Source organism: Prionailurus viverrinus, chromosome D3, assembly GCF_022837055.1.
Source record: "Prionailurus viverrinus isolate Anna chromosome D3, UM_Priviv_1.0, whole genome shotgun sequence".
NCBI lineage: Eukaryota > Metazoa > Chordata > Mammalia > Carnivora > Felidae > Prionailurus > Prionailurus viverrinus.
This window is the reverse complement of record NC_062572.1, coordinates 36,105,894-36,126,704: the sequence shown is the minus strand read 5'-3', so window position 1 is coordinate 36,126,704 and position 20,811 is coordinate 36,105,894. Positions and strand designations below refer to the sequence as shown.

At 36.9% G+C, this 20,811-nt stretch overlaps 1 protein-coding gene across 6 annotated transcripts in view; it reads right to left on the bottom strand.

Annotated features, from left to right (window-relative positions):
• PPP4R1 (protein phosphatase 4 regulatory subunit 1) overlaps positions 1 to 20,811 on the bottom strand; it is a 64,118-nt gene that overhangs the window by 29,648 nt on the left and 13,659 nt on the right. For 3 of the 6 annotated variants that reach the window (XM_047828794.1, XM_047828792.1, XM_047828795.1), the window contains 7 exons: positions 14,070 to 14,205; positions 13,164 to 13,270; positions 8,401 to 8,543; positions 7,796 to 7,942; positions 5,018 to 5,125; positions 4,815 to 4,880; positions 3,986 to 4,144 (listed from right to left, as the gene is read on the bottom strand). In XM_047828794.1, the coding sequence (XP_047684750.1) occupies positions 3,986 to 4,144; positions 4,815 to 4,880; positions 5,018 to 5,125; positions 7,796 to 7,942; positions 8,401 to 8,543; positions 13,164 to 13,270; positions 14,070 to 14,128 (789 nt within the window). In that variant the 5' untranslated portion in view covers positions 14,129 to 14,205. Of the gene's footprint in view, positions 1 to 3,985; positions 4,145 to 4,814; positions 4,881 to 5,017; positions 5,126 to 7,795; positions 7,943 to 8,400; positions 8,544 to 13,163; positions 13,271 to 14,069; positions 14,206 to 15,720; positions 15,740 to 20,811 lie in introns of those variants that run through there. The other 3 variants (XM_047828796.1, XM_047828793.1, XM_047828797.1) reach the window with 2 other exon arrangements.

Sequence of the window (20,811 nt, the reverse complement as noted above, 5' to 3'; positions counted from 1 at the left end):
TATAAATTGTTCTTCAGCTAGGATTTAAGATTCTTTATAAACTATTCTGTTTTTTTACTTTCAACTTTAAAATCTGGCTTGAATATTCCAATCGTTAGAATATGAATATGAGAGCCCATAGAGCATTTGCGTGGGACTAAAGGAGGTCCTGCAGTGTTCTCAAGGAAACCAAGATTGCCAAACAGAAAATACAGGGCAATAAAGTAAAAAAATGTGATAATCCATTTCATGTTTTCTGGTAGGAAAGACTGTAATTTGCTTACTAAAAGGAAACAAGACAGATGCGCCAAAACTACAGACTTAATCAGAAATAGAATACTATTTCACAAAAAACTGGGTACACATACTACTGTTATCCATGAATGTCTCAAGTAGGAAAACTGAAAAAAGGTTATAGAATTTTATTTATCTTGTATTGTATTTCTGTATTATTTTTGCAATCAAGATCACAAAAAAAAAAAAATTGGGGGAAGAGAGGATTCATGAGAGGAAGCAGAAGGATGGACACAGTCTGACAGAGGTCACTCTGAGGGGAGAAAAACCACAAACCAATTTCTCTAAGATCCTGCCCCTGAGGCATATCAATACCAATACTTTTTCCATGGTTTAAAATGAGGATTATGTGGGGCACCTGGGTGGCTCAGTCAGTTAAACATCAGACTTCAGCTCAGGTCATGATCTCACGGTTTGTGAGTTTGAGCCCCGCATCGGGCTCTGTGCTGACAGCTCAGAGCCTGGAGCCTGCTTCAGATTCTGTGTCTCCCTCTCTCTCTGCCCTCCCCAGCCTGCAATCTGTCTCCCTCTCAAAAATAAATAAAACATTAAAAAAAAAGAAAAAAAAAACATTTAAGATAGCAAAAAGCAGCGTATGTGTGAACTTACAGATTTTCTCCCCTTTATATGGTAAATGTTACTTCCATAAAAACATAAAAGGTAACTTTTAAGATTATTTTTGCATGAGTGTAGTCTATTCTGGATACTGTTAAAACTCTGAGCTTGTCCCAAATAGGCCTAGGATTTACATATACCTCAAATGACAGATTTAAGGAATCCTTCATTTTAATATAAACATATTCCCAAATTACCAGGAAATACTGCACGTGCAAACAATGATAAAATAAAGTTTCAAAATGAAAACTTCAAATAAGCTACATAATCTTTTCTATCAAGCTCATGTAAGACATTTTTTAAAAAACATTAAAATAGTACTAAGGCTTAACAGTCTTTCCCTTTATGTAGAGTCTAATTGAATACGGAAAGGTCCTGAGATCTATTTCAGGTGTGACAACATAGGAGCGCCACTGACCAGTGAAATGGTTGAAATGGGGGGGAAGAAAAAGACCTCCAAAAACCCACAATTTAACACCCAGGACATAGTCCTAGGGGCAGGCAAACAACAAAAGAAGGAATATCTACTCAAAAAAATCTGTAAATATTCAGTAAAAAAAAAAAAAACAAACAAAAACAAAAAAAAACTGAGAGTCTGTGGTATTTGAACCAGGGAGGTAAACCACTACTCCAAACTGTGGCAGCCAGCAACACTGGGCCCCCTCTCTTCTAGCTTCTAGCCAGAGGGATTTTGAGGTTTCTCCTCCTGCCCCAGCTACCTGATGCTGAGGCCAGGTCCTGGACAAGTACAGTGGGTGCAGGGGCTCCCTTCTTCTGAACAACGCCTATGGGTAGAATGGAAGCTCTACCTTGGATCTGGCTCAGAACACTGGGCCATGAGAATAGTCAGAATACGGCCCCTGCCCCAGCTTATGGGGCCCCTCCTCCAGGATAGAGGAGCCAAGAGTACCTCTGGCTGCCCACCCCGAGGCAGCCACCACTCCCACTAAGATGCGGTCATCCCAGGGTGGCTGTGGGCATGCCCAGGGCTGCGCCTCCTGGAGGGGGAGTAAGAGTCCACTAAAGCATTCCTGCCAGTCACTAAGCAAGTAAGTAGAGGTCATCATAACAAGCCCCAGAGAGGGGTACCAGTCCCCAAATTTGCTGTGTTACCTAAAATGACCAGTTTCAAAAATAAATAAATAAAAGGCATGAAAAGGAACAAAAAAGTATGATCCATACACTGGGGGAAAAGTTAGGGAACAGAAATTATGTGTGGGAACAGAAATTACGTGTGGGAACAGTAAGATGTTGGACTTAGAAAAAAACTTCAAAGTGACCATTATAAATTATTGACAGAACAGAAACAAAGCAGGATTAAGGAAGTAAAGCAAGGTATGAGGACAGTGTCCTATCAAATGCAGGTTCATGAAGAGAACCAGATGGAAATTCTAGAGTTGAAAAGTACAACAACTGAAATAAAAACACCACATAAACTTAAATAGATCTGAACTGGTAGAAAAAAAGAATCAGTGAACACAAGGTGCATCATTATAGATTAGGCAAGATGAAGAACAGGAAGAAGAAAATGAGGAAAAATGAACAGAATCTCAGAAAATGTGGGACATAAAGTGTACCAACATATGTACAATAGGAATACCAGAAGGTCGGAAAAGACAGTATTTGGAGAAATGATGGCTTAAAACATCCCAAATTTATTAAAAATCAGTAACATGCACAACCAAGAAGCTCAACAAAGTAGGATGAACCAATGGAGATCTATAAATACATCGTAGTAAAAATGCCAGGAGTCAAAACAAGAAGAAAATCTTGAAAGCAGCAAAAGGAAAGTGACATATCATTTACAAGGGAACCCCAATAAACACTAATTTCCTGGCAAAAACAGGAGAGACAGACCAGAAGGCAGTGGGGACAACGTATTCAACGTGCTCAAAGAAAAACCCCGTTAGCCAAGAATCCTATACCCAACAAAGCTATCTTTCAAAAACGAAGGCAAAATAAAGATATTCCCGAATGAACAGAAATTGAGAATTTACTGCTACCATATTTACATTACGGTAAATATGAAAGGAAGCTCTTCAGGTTGAAAGCCAGTTACCCTGGATGGTAATTCAAAGAAAGAAGAATGATCTCAAATTGATAACTTAATCTTCTACTTCAAGACACTGGAAAAAGAAGAGCAAAAGCAAGCAGAAGAGAGGGTATAATAAAGATTAGAGTGGAAGTTAATGAAATAAAGGACAGAAATTTAGAGAAAATCAGTGAAGCCAAAGTTGTAAAAGGCTGAAAAAAACAGAAAAACCTTTAGCAGAAACAAAGAGACAGGACTCAAATTACTAGAGTCAAAAAGAAGGGATATTACTACTAATGTTAGAGAAATACAAAGATTATGAAGTAAATACTATGGATCATATACCAGCAAATTAGAGCACTTACGTGAAACAGACGAATTCCTAGACAAACTATCAACTCTGACCCAAGAAGAAATCATCTGAGTAACTCTTTAACAAGTGAAAATAAACTTAATAGCCCTGTAACGAGCGAGTAGTAAAAAAAAAAACCCCAAAATCAAAACAAAACAAAAAAAACGCACACAAAGAAAAGTTAAAACTGAGATTGCATCACTTATTTCTACTCAACATTTAAAAGAGAACACCAATTCTTTGAAAATTCTCCCAAAACATAGAAGAGGGAGTACTTCCTAAACTTGTTCTATGAGGCATTACTGTGTTAACAAAACAAACAAAAGAAAACAAACAAAAAGCCATCACAAGGAAGCTACAGACCATTATCTTTTACAAAACTATGAAAACCCCTAACAAAATAGTAGCAAACTGAATCCAGCAACACAGCAAGAATTATTACACTATGACCAGGTAAGACTTACTAAAAGTCAGTTAACATCTAAAAATCAATATACCACAACATATCAATAGAATGAACATGATTTACATCTGTACCGAAGTTCTGCCCAGTTTAATAAACAAAAGTAATACAGTAGTTTACTTATTGCCTATTCCTAAAAGTATTAACAATAACATACTCTGAATAAATTGTTTCTTAAATTATGAAATCAAAACCATGTTTTATGTAAAATGTATTATTTTCCAAAAATGATAATTAGACAAAGCCCTACCCAACGTGAAGGATCACTGATCAAATTAATAAACAGTGCTGACAATTTAGTCCGCCGGATCTCTTGACATGTTGCGCAGGAAACCGCCATGAAGCATTCAGCACAAGCCTTCCGGACTCCCCACACATTGTCAGAACAAAGCTGGAAAAACCTGGGCAGCTATGCAAGGATAGGGTTTTGTTAGGCAGACAAACCAGGTTTCAGTGGTTACTTTTATTTCATTTTCTGTTTTTAAAATATTAGATTTTCCTATAACAATTTGGAAAAACCATGTAGCATAACACTCAGTAATTTTAAATAAATCACACCTAATTCACAACAATGTTGACTATGGAAGAGCAAACCCAACAAATAAAGGTTAAATGTTATTCAAAAGCTTGTACCTAAACTGTTTTGCCTAACAGATGGCTTCAGAAGCTCTTCAAGTATGTTAACTTCTACTTTAAGCATGTATATCCCATGTACTCACCATTTAAAAATAACAAGCTGTAGGTTTAATTTGTCACTGAAATACTTGAGGGTTGCAGTTAAATTACGGACTTGTTTGAATAAAGAAAGAACTCATTTGTTTAATAGAAAATGGGAGAGGTAAAAACAAATCAATGGTTCTTACGCATCACGTACATTCAGTTTTAACAAACCATCATCTAAACGCAATTCAAGGGCCCAGATTACAGAAATTTAAACTCTCAAGGTCATATTATCTTTCTGGTTTACGTTCACGGAATTGTGTTCATAAAATGTGGGGTGAATGTATGCACTGCAAATTCACGTGTCACTCTGTACCGTATTGCTTGCTCATTTACCCCTTTATTTCTGCAATACTTACCAACATCTCCTCAGTAGCTTGCTGGCCAACCACACTGCAAATATCTCCAAAATTGGCAGCACAGACCTGCCAACAAAAGCATCACTGACATTTCAAAATATTACAAATACACTGCTTTAAAAATAATCTTCTACGTTTCACGTATCAATACAGTAACCACTAAAACCACATGTTCTTAAACAAACAAAATGCCTAAAAAATACCTTTCGAACATGAAACATTCTGCAATCACAGCACATCTCACAAAACCTAGGGAGGATAAGACGCTCTGTAATGTCCTTCCCAACCATGGGAGCCATTTTGCACATTATCTAAAATGGATAAGAACAAAAGCACACTGAAAATATCTTCAAGTTAAGACTTTTCCAGTTAAGTTTGCTAACTTGTTAAAAGTATATACTTCAGGAAATATAAAATAGGATATGGCATCACACCACAAACATCACAAAAAACATTCATCTTATTTATCCAAGTTGAAGACAGAAAAATAGATACTACTACCAATAAAATCAATCAATAATTACTAAATGCACAGTAAACCCAGAGAGAATCTGAAAAATTTCATTTTCATCTATAGTTTCAATCTTATTAATCATTTTGCCTGATAATTTAAAAGCAGAATCCTCTACATTTTCCCAGTAAGAAAATGAGTGGTAACTGTTCAACGGGAAAGATTATCCATAAGAAGAATGTGGATTTAGTATATTTGTGCTGCTAAGACTTATTTGGAGGCAGTCATTACCTTGCAAAGTCCCGTTTTAACAGAAACTTGTGCATAAGAGAACTGCCTTGGTTCCAAGGAAGACAAGGACACGGTTCCAACGCACAGTTTCAGTTAACGCAGTACCAGGCAAAGCGAGAATGAACTATGTTTGAAAACCTGCCCGATGTTATTTAAATAAATCCCCCTTCCCCACTCTCCCAGTTAGTACAGAAAGAAATCTGATGGATTATTATTTATCTATTACATCTACTCCTAGCCATACAAATAGGATTAGAAGTAAATGGAATAGAGATTGCAAAGAAAGAAAACTCCATTCACACATGGCAGGACTGTCTAGCTAGAAAACCCCAAGGAATCTACAAAGAGGCCACCAGACAAATAAGTGTACTTAGGAAGTTTACAGCACTTATGTCAGAACACAAAAATCAAATGTATTTCTATAAATTAGCAACGAACTGAAAACATTTAACAGCAGTATCACTGACAACAATGTTAAGAAACACAGTTCAACAAATTACACACGTTCTGTTTACCCAAAACTACAGAACACTAATAAGATACATAAAAGACCTAAATAAATGGAGAGACCTACATGCTCACGGATTTTTAGGTGGGCAACTATCCCTAAATTGATCTACAGATTCAACACTATCCCCATCAAAATCCCAGCATCCTCAGAACTGGAGATAACATCTGAAATCTCCCAAATCCCAAAACCAGTTTTGTTTTTTGACTCCCTACTATTTCTAAGCATTTTCAAATTCTAAAGATCCAAAGTTATACTGTATCACTGATGTAGCATAATTAAATTCATCAGAAAGAATTATTCCCAAGACAGAAAACAATTATTAGGACCAGGGAATGCAAAACATGACTAAATAAACCGACCGGTAAAAGAATTCTGGGTTTCATACTACTGCTAAATACAGTCTTTTTACTACAGTTACCATGTTTCATTATTGTTAAATCCAATAAAAATAAAAGAGCAAGTTAAACTCTGAGTTCCCCCAAAACTGATTTCCTTTACTGAGGAACTTGTGAAATTAAGCAAAATAAAATAAAACCTATGTTTGGGATTTGACAGAGGTGCTGGTTGTACAACACTGTGGATGTACTAAATGCTAACTTAACTGTGTGCTTTAAAAAGCGGTTTTTGGGGGCGCCTGGGTGGCTCAGTCAGTTAAAGTGTTTGACTTCGGCTCAGGTCATGATCTCACAGTTCATGAGTTTGAGCCCCATGTCGAGCTCTGCACTGACAGCTTGGAGCCTGCGGCCTGCTTCGGATTCCGTGTCTCCCCCACCTCCCCCCCCCCCCCGCCCCTCCCCCGCTTGCACTCTGTCTCTCTCTCTCAGAAATATATTAAAAAAATAAAAAATAAAAAAATGAAAAATAAAAGGCAGTTTTTTATTATGTGAATTTCATTTCAATAAAAATGGTATTACTGGAAAGTGCCTAAATTTATTATTCACTTATACAGTGTGTCTAAAATAATGGAATCAAGAAATTTCCAAAGGAATCGGGACTAGAGAGATGACCTAATTCATTCTTCTAATGATCCAGAAACACAATACAATTTTGGTATAATTTTTTTTATATCAACAAAAGTGCAATTATATTATTTTAGATTTAAATAGTAAACTCTCACTACCCAAAGAGATTTGAATTTTTAGATGGACTTATTATACCTGACTTTGTTATGCACATAATGATTTAATCTGTGCATTTTTCTTATAATCACAATTTGTATCACACATATCATAAAACTACTCACCTGACTATTCTTTTCTGAAAGACCAGACTGTCAAGGGCAGGAGGTAAGATTTTTTTTTTCTTCTGTGTTTACACAGTGCTCAGAAAGTGTTCAATGGCAGCAACTAGAGTTTCACAAATGTTTCTTCACCCAATACAGGGCTGTGTTTTTGTTTTAACTACACTGATTATTTCTCCCATCTTATTTTTCCATAACAATGAATTTATAGTTACTTCTTACTCTCTTGCTGCATATCTGCTCCCTCAGAGCTCAGTGATAGAGCCCTCTAATTCACAGGTACAAAGCATAACATGGGGCCCGAAGAACACGGACCTGTTTTGTATGCCTATGTCCCTTTCTAGCCCTTTCTAATGATCTGTGGTTACTTTGATACTTAATATGTATAAACTCCATAGCACAGAATGCAGTGTAATATTTGAGCCATCATTATTTGTCAGTATAGTGACTTATTTTTACCTAAACAGAAAAAAATGCCTTCTACTTACAGCCACAGCTTCTGTTTTCACATCATCGTTGCTATCTGGGGCAGTGAGCTCTATGAGGACAGGGCACACTTTGGTCTCCACATCAAATCGCTCAATTAACTCCTGCTCCAGCAGAGCCAGCAAAGCTGCCTGACTTGTTTTTCTTACCTATGAAAAAAATCAGCAGTGTTAACAAAGTACAGACACAACAAAACTCTATCACTTGATTTTCACAAAACGGAAAACTTTTCATTTCAAAGGGATCTGTAAGTGGCAAAACGTTGCAAATAAAAATTGACGGCTATGTTCTCCAACTGTTGCAAACACAGAACCCCTGCAGACTGTGATATGACAAATGGTGACTCACAAATCAGCAAACTTTCTGAGGGACACCCATGAGGGTACTGCGGGAGAATGCAGCAAATGACACTGTCTCTAATGCATTAAGGAGACTCCCTAGATTTGGAACACTCAATGTATCTTGTCTAAGACAAATGGTCATCTCAAAAAATGGAATGATGAGTGGAGGAGGAAAAAAAATTCAAATGAGACCCCCTAGGGTAGGCCATTCTACATACGTCATACTACACAAATTTCCATTAAGAACACATAAATGGCACTCTTACCTGATTATTCTGATCTGCGAGATATCTAACCACAATAGGTAGTAAGTATTTGGAAAAAGCATATGGGATTGAAGGCCGGTTTTCTTGACAAAACAATGCAATGTGAGGCACCTGTTCCATCAGCTCTGCTCTCACAGTTGGCTCTATTGAAATAATAGAAATATGAGCAAACACATTCTCCCACACTAACAAAATCTATGCATGGGCTTAAGATTAGGAAAGCTCTGGACTTCCATCCTCAGCATTCAAAGGGCTTACAAAATGTTCTCTGACTCTGGGATCCTTTTCACAATCCTAGGCAGGTCAACGCACGAGTGAAAGAAGACCCAACTCCCATCCCACACTTGTATTTTCGTACAACACACGGAGTATGCAATCATTTCCTATCATGACTGAATTCATCCATCACCTACATTGTGCCACATATACTAGGGGTTAAATATCCAATATTCACATCAACAAAATATAGATTATCTATAAACTCAACTATTTAAGAGCCTCTTAGGACAAGCCATAAGGACTGGTTCCTAATAAATTTAATCACTGCCTGGAGAATTTATAGTTAAAATTATGACTAAAATGGCAAGTGACCGTTAAAGAAGACCAATACAGTTAGAGGAAAAAAAAAACAAACAAACCAAAAACCCGAAGAGACCCAAGTAAATAGAGCACATTTAAGTGTGACAAGTACAGCATTTCAAATCTCTGGTTTCAAAAGGGAAGTGTCTAAGAGTAATGGCAGAGAATCAGCTAGTTGTGTGAGGAAAAAAGGGTGATTCCTATACTACACAGCTTAAACTCTAAGTGAATTAAAGTTCCAAACTTTATTATTTCCTTTTTTTAAAGATCAAAAGCACTAAAAGACAACATTTTAAAAAAATGTTTCACCTTGAGGCAGGAAGCCCTTCAAAGGCAAAGAAAACCCCCAAACCAACCAAGACACCAACTAATTCCATTTTATAAAGCCTGCAATACAGACAACAGGTCCCATACTCAGTTAAAAGGCAAACCAGCCTGGGAGAAAATACACACATAACAAAGTATTAATAACTACAAACCAAGAATCCACCGTTCAAATGAATACAAGAAAGAAAATAAGGATACAGACAAGTAATTCATAGAAGAAATGCAAATGACCAAGACATACATAGACATGATGGATTATCAATACAATTCACCATATTAGACCCTGTTAGAACTTTGGCACCTATTAATGATTATATAAGTTACTTTAAGGTAAATATGCATGCATGGGGCCAGAGGAAATTTCTGACTTCAACAAATAGAAATTAATGAAAGTATCAGCAGAAAATGTACTAGCATTTTACAAAGCTAAGAATCGTATCAACAAACCAATATGTGGAATTTCTATTACATGGCTGTGCCATTTGAAGTTAGACCATAATTGAACAAAACTAGTGCTTCTGCTTTGAAAAATAAAAAATTAGTTAAAAAAAAAAAAAAAGACCTAGGCCTCTCCTTTTCCTCATTAACCCTGAATTTGCTAACTGACCTAATAGTTACATGTATTTTTGAAGTACATGAAGGACACAAGTTACAGTTTTAGTTGAGAATGAAATCAGTACGTTTTCTTTCTTCAAAGCCTTCTTAGGCAACGGACCAAAACGGAGCTGAGAAATGAACCCACTGTGAGCTGTCTGGGAGAAACTGAAGGGCTGGGGAGGGATTTCAGAGCTACTGCGACGGCTGAAGGGAGTGAAGGAGAAGGGAGTTGAGCCTAAAGTCTCTAACTTGGTGGGCTGGGCTGATCATGACATCCAAGTTAAGGACTACTGAAAAATATACAGTTGTAAAATTAATGCATATATTCCATTCTCCTAAGCAAACAAGGGGCTTAGAACCTTTAAATCTTCTGTCTGCCTTATCCTTATCAACTTTGATCTTGACTTTTTTTTCCCTCTCAAGTATAGATTTTTATGATTTTATATAGCAAATGCTTGGTTAGACTTACTACTAACTTACTAATTTTTTTTTTACCCTCATCGGTACATCTTTCATCCAACTCTTTTCTGGTTCAATTTAAAAAATCCATAAATACAGTTACACCCCAACAACATGACAAGCTTCAGAAGTATGAAGAAGCTAGACACAAAAGAACATATTTAGTATGATTCCATATAAAGTTCAGAGAGTCAAACCAACCTATATACTTAGTGGTCAAGATACTGATTTCCTTGGGGAACAAGAACAGGACAGAAATGAGGGGGTGCCCTGAAATGGTTTCTGGGATGCTAGTTCTATTTCTTGAGCTGAGTACCAATTACATGGCTTCATTTTGCTTTACTTCATGGGGCTGAAAATTTATAGTCCGTGACTTTTTGTAGTAAGTTTCATTCAATATTAAAGTAACAGAGTCCCTCCCAACAAGTGTTCCTGTTGCCCATGTTTTTCACCAAGTCAGTCCACACTGGTACATTATCGTTCTAAATCACAAAAACACAAACTCTCTAGTACGGCATACAGTATAAATCCTTACATAATCCAGACCCCAACTACCTTACTGAACAGCCTCATTACTTTAAACTGTAGACTCAGTAACCTACCTGTTGGGCAAATGGGCCACTATCTTGAACTCCTTAAACCTCTAAACCGGTCTTGTCTTCTCTTCTCCTGAGCATGCTCCTTCCCTTCTTCGTACTTCATCATTCTACTAAATCCAACTCAACGTCACTAACATTCTGAAGCCAGTGCTAATCCTCTCCATTATAATTTATTGTTTAGGAGTTAGCTGCATTCATCAAACTGTTAATTTGATGACAGAAATTCTTATTCACCTTAGTAACTGCTCTAGCATTTATCCTAGATTCTGGCATAGGACTGCACACTGTATTATGTTTACTGAATAAAATATATAAATGTCAATAGAGATATTTACCATGAACTTAACAACTTGAGAATATATATATCGTTTAAGTTTATTTATTGATTTTGAGAGTGAGCAAGTTGGGAAGGGGCAGAGAGACAGGGAGAGAAAGAATCCCAAGCAGGCTCCATGCTGTCAGCTCAGAGCCCGATGTGGGGCTCAAACTCACAAACTGTGAGATCATAACCTGAGCTGAAACCAAGAGCCAGACACTTAACCGACTGAGCTACCCAGGCGCCCCAAGAATATATTTTTAAAATCTAGCACCTGGGTGGCTTAGTCGGTTAAGCATCTGACTTCAGTTCAGGTCATGATCTCATAGTTTGTGAGTTTTGAACCCCGCGTCGGGCTCCGTGCTGACAGCTCATAGCCTGGAGCCTGCTTCGGATTCTGTATGCGTCTCTCTGCCCCTCCCCTGCTTGCACTGTGTCCCTAAACATAAAAAAAAAAAAAAAAAAAAAAAATTTTTTTTTTACATAAAGTTTACCCTTGAACAACTAGGGGGCTGAGGGACTGACGTCCTTTGTGCAGAAGATCCACATGCATCTTTTGACTCCCCAAAAACCTGACTACTAATCGCCTCCTATTGACTGGAAGCCTTACCAATAACAAACAGTTGATTAACACATAATTTCTATATTATATGTCTTGAATACTGTATTCTTACAATAAAGTTAGCTAGAGAAAAGAAAATATTAAGAAAATCATAAGGAAAATAAACTTATAGTACTGTACTCACTGAAAAAAATCTGTAAAACTGGACCTGTACACAGTTCAAACCCATGCTGTTGAAGGGTCAACTGTATATACATATATATTAATAAAAACCAGCACTATAGGTGGTAAACAGGTAAAAGAAAATAAACAAAAATTCCTCCATAAGGAATATCTATTTCTACTAAGTAGGAAAAAACCACAAAGGGATGAGCCAAAATTTTAAGTCAAATCGTTATATTTCTGACCAGTTAAAATTATAAGGAAAAACTATAATTGATGAGACTCTCCTAAAACCATTCTGGCACAAGCATACACATAAGCAAGTACATACAAAGAACATCATAATGAAAAAGATTAACTTACAAATATTTTTTCTACCCTATAGGAAAATAAAAATTACTTAATGCTTACGTAAATAGTAAAACATATTCCCACAAAACAAATTGCTCACCAAAAGACAGGCTCATCTAAAAATTTAAAAATGAGACTGCTGACATGACAAAAAGTTTGTTAGAAAGTGAGAAATAACACATTTTAATAAAGAGATAATAGGCTAAAGAAAAAAATTTATTTACTTTTGAATCTTTCTAAGATGAAAACACGCTTATGACTTAAGATTATGTTAAAATGATAAATTGCATGCCATACATATTTCACAAGAAAAAATATTTTAAAGAAACTTAATATAACCATATTCCAAGCCTCAAATCAGGTTTACCTCTTTCTTAAGCAGACCGTTCTAGCTTTGCTTTGGAGACAAAAACCTTTAGCTTTACCATGTGTGACTGACATTTTTTTGCAAGTGAGAAAGCATACAAAAAGGAAGCATTTTATATTTGCCTCAAAAAGTTTACAGCCCACTCTGTCCCTTTTTAAAACTTATTCAAAATTATTTTTACGTTTTTAGTAATCCTACGATTAACATACATGATGCAAAACAGTATTTTTAGATTTTTCTGATGAGAAGTTTCCAAAATTAAACTAAACAGAGACCAACTATAAAATGTATGAATCTTAGGAACAGGATTTTCTTGTTACTGACACATTTGGGAATTTACTTAGGAAATCTTTTAAAGAAGTCTCATATCACACTAAGTTTTTTCAATAGTTTTTAAAAACTCAAATTTGGTAAAAGAAACCTTTCTCTGCATTAAAAATATACCTGAATCGTCAGCTAATCTGCTAATTCTTTCCAAAACAGCAATGCAATCTCTTTCATCATCACAGACTTCCCTCAACGTGTCCAGCAAACTCCGGGCCACCATTTGTCTAACAGAAAAAGAAAATAATATAGCATTTAGTGGAATTTTAGAATTTCAAAGTGTAGAATCTATATAGTTATAAAGAAAATTTTTTATACATTTTATAACATAAATTAAGTCACTGATTTCCTAAGTGACAAATGCCACTATGGATTTTATTTTACCAAGATGAGAGAGAATAGTTACCAAAATATTTTTCATCTTTAACTGATGTAACAAATTTCTAAGGTCACTAAAAATTCTATAAAATTTCAAGCGTGATCTTCAATTATCAAACAATGGGAAAATACACACACTCTTCATTATACAGATGACCTTCACACATTTTTACTAAATGAGTTTTACACATCTATACTCAAAAATTTAAGCAAAGACTTATCAGAAAAGTCTGATACAGGTGATCTGGGGACCACCATTGGAGAAACAATGCATTAGGAAGTGTGTCCCAATCCCCTTGAACATCACCTGGCACACAGTAGGTATACAACATCACCTGCTCAAAGAAGAATATACTCCCCTCAGTAATCGCTTTACACAATCATCAAAATTATGCCTAATAGCAAAAAAGTAATGGTATTTTTTGTTTTGGCCAAAAAGCAAAGAAAGAGTGCCACACGGTTACTAGGATTAAAGAGTAAACAATTATAAAAAAAAAGCCGTGGCTGTGATTATTAATAAAACGTGGTGACTGAGACTGCACGTTAACAATACAACTTTAAACTAAAAAACTGTATGTATTTTCCTTACTGAAATTAATGTAGGAAAACCCTCCTTCCATTTCCATAATGAAAAGAATATGCATGTACCTGTTAAATACGTTCTCACTTGCAGCATACTTGTCCAGTCTCCCCAGTGGCGTCAACATTTCATCTTGTGAGACAAAGTCCAGGGCTGAAGGTATAATAATCACATCAGACTCTGAGCTGTAGTCATCCACACCAACTATCAGAGACATCAGAAATACTCCTTATAACACTTTGAAACTAAAAAGTATCCCTTGCCTGTCTGAAGAGCTTAAATAAAACTGCCTTTAATGTTTCTGGAGTGGCATAAAGGGTCACAAGTGACGCTTACATCAACTCGGAAGCCATGAATAACTGAAGGGTGCTTCCTCTCCTTTTCCTACAGATAGGTCTAGTGGTCTCTAGAAACACAGCGGTCAGAGGCTTCAGAAACAGCATGGGGTGATAACTGAGAACTCACATGTTCAATCAGAACACTAACAACTTGTAAATAAATAAAATGTCAAACACGGATACTCTTAATTCTGTAATGCAGTCAGAGAAAAATTCCCCTTATAAACAAAGATAAGAATTACAGCAGACTTCTCATCACAATAAAAGCCAGGAGACAGTAATCTTTAAAGTGCTAAAAGAGGAAGAAGAAAAAAAAGCCTAACTAAAACTCTATACCCAGTAAATAAGCATCTTTAAAATATCTTTGAAATTCGTATCTTTCAAATACAAAGGTACAATAGACCTTTTCAGAGACACAAAAGCTGACAGACATCATCACCGCAAACCTGCACTACAAGAAATATTAAAGTAAGTCCTTCAAGCAAAAGAAAATTGTACCAATTGGAAATCCAGACCTACACAAAGGACTAAAGAGCGCCAGAAATGGTAAATAGGTGGGTAAATACTAAAGACTTTTCATATTTAAAAATCTCTTTGAAAGATAACTGTTTAAAGTAAAAATATGTGTTGCAAAATAAAAAGATAAAAAACATACTGTGGGGACTCTTAACTATAGAGAACAAACAACAGTTACCAGAGGGGAGAGGGGTGGGGGGATGGGTGGGATGGGTGAAATGGGTGATGGGGATTAAGAAGTGTACTTGTGGTGAGCACTGAGTAATGTACAGAATTGCTGAATCATTATATTGTATACCTGAAACTAATTTCACACTGTATGCTAACCAGAATTTAAATAAAAGTTTTTAAAAAGTACTGTGGGATTTCTAACACATATAGAAGTAAAATGTATGACTATAATAGCACAAAGGCAGGAAAGAGGCAAAGTCCACCTTCCTAACATTCTTACACTGTATATGAAGAGATATGTATTATTTGAAGTCAGACAGTAGTAAATTAAAGATGTATACTAATTATAAACTCTACAGCAACCATTAAACATCAAAAACAACCCCACCAAAAGTTATATAGCTAGTAAGCCAATAAACGCCATAAAATGGAATCATAAAAAACACTCAATCCAAAAGGCAGAAAAAGAGGATAAAATAAGAGATAGGACAAACAGATGAGAAATAGCAAGATGAGAGATTTAAACCCAACCATGTCAATTATCACGCTGAACACAAATAGTCTCAACAACCCAATTAAAAGGCAGAGATTTTCCAAATAGATTAAAAATAACACCTAACATGGAAATAATTGCTTACATAGGGCAGGAAAGTTTTATACAGGTTGTGCTGATCTACAACTCACAGCAAAGTACCTTATTTATTTTGAATCAGAAAGTTGTAAAAACTGCTCAGACGCTCTCACTTGGCCTCTGTTTTCTCCTTTCTCACACACGTCTGTTGAGCTAGCATGGCCTCAAAAGCGCCTTTATGCAGGCTCTAGAATTCTATGACTATGACCAAACTGTTTCATCAGCCTCACACTTGTCAATCTTAAAGATAAACATTAATAACACTGACTCTAGTCCTTACAAAGCCTAGAGGGGCAACCATCGAACACTGCTGTGTTTAAGACAAGCCTGGCGCACTTATCTCTGAATGCACACTCCCAGGTCACACATTCAAATACTGATTATGTAGGCTCGGAGTGCGGCCCAGGAGCACCCATTTTAATAAATATTCCTACCAACTCAAATGCAGATTATTGAACTACCGTATGTGAGACATATATTCTCAGAGGGCAACAAAATCTATTTTCCTTCAACTTCTGTCACCACTCTATAATGGTTGACAACTGTCTACAAAAGGAGGTGTTCCACTCTGGCATAGGCAATGGTGACAAAGCTTCATTTCTATTTCCCATTACTGCTGCCTCCTGCGAATATCTGTGGAATCATTCTGGCCTGAATCGTCCTTTCTGAATTCAAGATTTCTTCATCAATTCTTGACTGGACCAATAAAGCTCTGGAAAGCATCATTATGGAGGCCACAAGGATTGGTTACCACAGTTACAGACTGCACGCTTAGATCTTACCCAGTCATCCTGCAAACACCTACCACAGGTTATACAAAAGAAAAACACAAAAATAATCAATAAAAAAAACTATTACCACAAATGAAAAAAATCCTACAGCATATACCCTGAGTGATGGTACAGTAAATAATATCCTCTGATAAAACAGACAACATAGAGTAAATGTAGCTGTACTGCTACAAGGATTCTATAGTTTATGCAAAGTACAACACTAACTTTAAACAGAGTATGATAAATTAAAGACAAATTATAGTCCTTAGGAGTAATCTCAAAAACATGTAAGAAAGCAGCATAGCTAGAAAGCCAATAGGGGAATTAAAATGCAATACAAAAAAAATATCATTAACCCCAAAGAAAGTCAGGAAAAAAGCAACATGAAAAAAAAAAAAAAAAAAAAGAAAGAAAAAAAAGAGACAAATAGAAAAAAGCAGACCCAAGGGTACCTGGGTGGTTCAGTCAGTTAAGTGTGGACTCTTGATTTGGGTTCAGGTCATGATTCAGGGTCATGAGATCAAGCCCCACATCAGGCTCCACACTGATCACAGAGCCTGCTTAAGATTTTCTTTTTCCCCCTCTCTCTCTGCCCCTACTGCACACACGTGTGCACATGGGCACGCACATGCTATCCCTAGTAGAAAAAAATAAATTGAAAAAAAAGAAAAAGAAAAAAGCAGACCTAAACACAACCAGACCAATAATTACATTACATATAAGTGGACTAAACATTTAAAAGCAGAGATTCCCAATTAAAAAAAAGTAACACCCAACTACGGATGTCCACCATAGACATAGCTTTAACGGCAAAATTTCAACTAAGAGATTGAAAAGAAAAGGAATTTTTATTTTTTTATTATTTATTTTGATACAGAGTACACCTGGGAGAGAGACAAAGAGAGAATCCCAAGCAGGCTCTGCACTGTCAGCACAGAGCCCAACGCAGGGCTTGAACCCATGAAATTGTGAGAACATGACGTGACCCAAAACCGAGAGCTGGATGCTTAACCAACTGAACCACCCGGGTGCCCCAAGGATTTTTTTTTTTTTTTAAATAGTAAGATAAATAAATAGTAAGATAAAAAATAGTAAGATAAGAAAGCTGGAGTGGTGATATTCTTAGACAAAATAGACAAAGACAAGGAATATTACTGTGGATGAAGAGAGACATTTCATGCCTCCATACCCCACCTGAGGGCTTTCTTTCTAGATAACTAAAGTTTACGGAAATTCACTATGACAGCAACAGCCCTTTAGGGTTTCACAGCTTTAAAAACTTAGTCTCCTCCACTGATGAAGTAAAAAAACCCATGTCATCTTTCCATGTTATTTGAAATTTCAAATTTACCAAAAAGCATATAAAAACAATGATCACTCTGAAATGCTTCTTCAAATTATCTGACCTCCCCAAATTTCCATGCTTTCTCAGCTCCCTACACCAGAGAAAGCAATGTTCCATTTTCAGCTGTTTTAAATTTAGGGAAAGGAATGTCTAAAACATAAAAGTTGGACCCATTTTTTAAGGTGATTAATGTAACCCCTACATAGTTACAGCAAAGTGGTATGACAAGGGCAAAGGCTCTTTAAAGTAAGACAGATCTGGGTTCAAATGTCATGTTTTGCTACTTATGAACTCTCTATGTGGACTTACACAAATACCTAATTAATTTGGGTCTGCTTCCTCATCTATAAAATAACGCGACTTAAATAAAGGCCAAGACTTTTTAAGACACACATTCAAAGATAATGTGTACAAAGTATGATATGGTGTCAGGCAAATAAGGTAAACGTTCTGTCCCACCTGCACGTAGGTTTCTTTCTAGATACAGTGAGTCTCAACGTGGTTTCCATGTGTTTTTAAATGTTGTCATCCACGTCAACCAGTAAGAGGGCAGCACATATACTGTTAAGTGCCAGGCACTCAACAAGAAACACAGATACAAACATTAGACAAAAAGCGTATGCATGTAGTATGCATGTATAAATATGTGCAGGTATCTATGTGTCTACATATATACACTAAGAAAAGATACATGGCGTAAGCATACAAAATATGCTGTTTACTATTATACGTTGTTCATTATTATATGTCTAATCTGCCCTGGTGAGTGAATATAAGAAGGCTTCAAAAAGTCAAGCAATTCTTGGAAGGTATACGGGACTTTGCCAAGCAGGACAGAGGGCAGGAAGAGGGCATTCTAAGCAAAGAAATCTGAAGACAATGAGGAAGTAAAGGAAAACTATTAGTACAGGTGGGACACAAGGTTTATACAGAAGTGAGGCAGGAACAGCAGAGGAATGTGGCCACTCAAAATCAACTTAGCCATCTAATTTTTAAAAAGTAACATTACTGGGGCGCCTGGGTGGCGCAGTCGGTTAAGCGTCCGACTTCAGCCAGGTCACGATCTTGCGGTCCGTGAGTTCGAGCCCCGTGTCAGGCTCTGGGCTGATGGCTCAGAGCCTGGAGCCTGTTTCCGATTCTGTGTCTCCCTCTCTCTCTGCCCCTCCCCCGTTCATGCTCTGTCTCTGTCTGTCCCAAAAATGAATAAACTTTGAAAAAAAAAAAAATTTTAAAAAAAAAAAAAATAAATAAAAAGTAACATTACTACATTTTGCAAAATCCTCTTACCTGGCTAAATAAACCACATTACCACCCTATAATTAGGAATGGCATTTAAAATTTGCTAAGCAACAACTTAAATTCAACAGCAGTACACCTCTTTTGAGCAACAGACAATTCCAGACAGCATATATACTTACTCAATTGTGCTCTACTAAGACCTTATTAAAATTATTATTAATCAAAACCATCATTTTCTTTAAACGTGCATTTATTTATTTTGAGAGAGAGAGTGAGCAGGGGAGGGGCAGAGAGAGAGGATAACAGAGAATCCCAAGCAGGCTCTGCACTGTTAGTGCAGAGCCAGATGCAGGGCCTGAACTCACAAACTGTGAGATCATGACCTGAGCCGCAATCAAGAGTTGGAAGCTTAACCGACTGAGCCACCCAAGTGCCCCCAGATCATCATTTTTTAAAGTTAAGAAGCAAAGATCATACTGTCTTTTCCAAATCAAAAGACCCTTTGCCTTCACACACCTGGAAGCCCAGGTGTCACATTACTCCTCTTGCGATTACCTGACACTCTCAGCTTTTGGAACAGAGGAGAGAAGGAATACAGAGAAGCCCTAGTCCCCTTCAAGAGTACATTCTAATTCAGTGGAGACAATCCTGGTTGTACCTGCATGAATACCACAAGCAAACCTCCTTTCTATTCCTTGCTAACAATGCTCAGACATACTATAACTTCATGCTAATTTCAGGCTCACTCAATAAGAATTTTGAATGTGCTATTCTTAAATCTCAAATTCTCTCAGAAGATGTTCCCAGAACTACCCTCAAAAAATCAACTTCCTTTCCTCCTTTACGATCATACATGTATTTGATGAACTCTATAGCACCGTGTCAGAGGAAGCAGTACCAGCAGCCAGGAGGACAAAAGCAAGGGAGAAGTTTGAATAGTACACCTGACAACCATTCTACTCTACAACCACATATATGCTTAAGGGCAGGAGAAGACAGGGCGCCTGGGTGGCTCAGTCAGTTAAGCGTCCCACCTCGGCTCAGGTCATGATCTCACAGCTCGTGAATCTGAGCCCTGCGCTGGGCTCTGTGCTGACAGCTCAGAGCCTAGAGCCTGCTTCGGATTCTGTGTTTGTGTCTCTGTCCCTCCCTCGGCTCGTGCTCTCTCAAAAATAAACATTAAAAATTTTTCTAAATTAAAAAAAAAAAGAGCATGAGAAGATATAAAAGTCCTTCAGCTGTCCTTGCATGCTTCTCAAAATGCAGCATCTCACTACTGCTGTCTGGATATATTTTTCCAACAACACTGCCTTTAAACACCAACCACCTCATTTAGGACTCACTACAGAAACAGTAACATTACAGTGGTGGAGGGAGAGTGAGGCCATATATACCATACTTTATGTGCAATATAAAGGTAATTAAGCACAATTCTGACTAGGTGGGTTTTTTCCTGACACACTGATTCTAGAATTTAAGCCTGCTATTCTCTAAAATGACTCAAGAGGTAGTTCCCTTTACAGTCTTCACCCCAAGAAAAATAATCCGTCCTATTTCTCTTTCACTCTCGTGACCCCTGTCTTCAAGATCGGCAATAACTTGACAAAATTAGAGGGCCCTTCTTAGATTTATTATCTTACTTCTCTATAGCACTTGACAAGGCTGACTCCATATCCCAACACCCTCCTCTTAAATTCTCTTTTCTTGGGTTCTCAGGAAGTACACAATGCTGAGTATTTTTCTACCTTTCTAGACTGTTCTTGCTTGCTTCTTTCTGATTTCTTTAGAGGGAGTTTC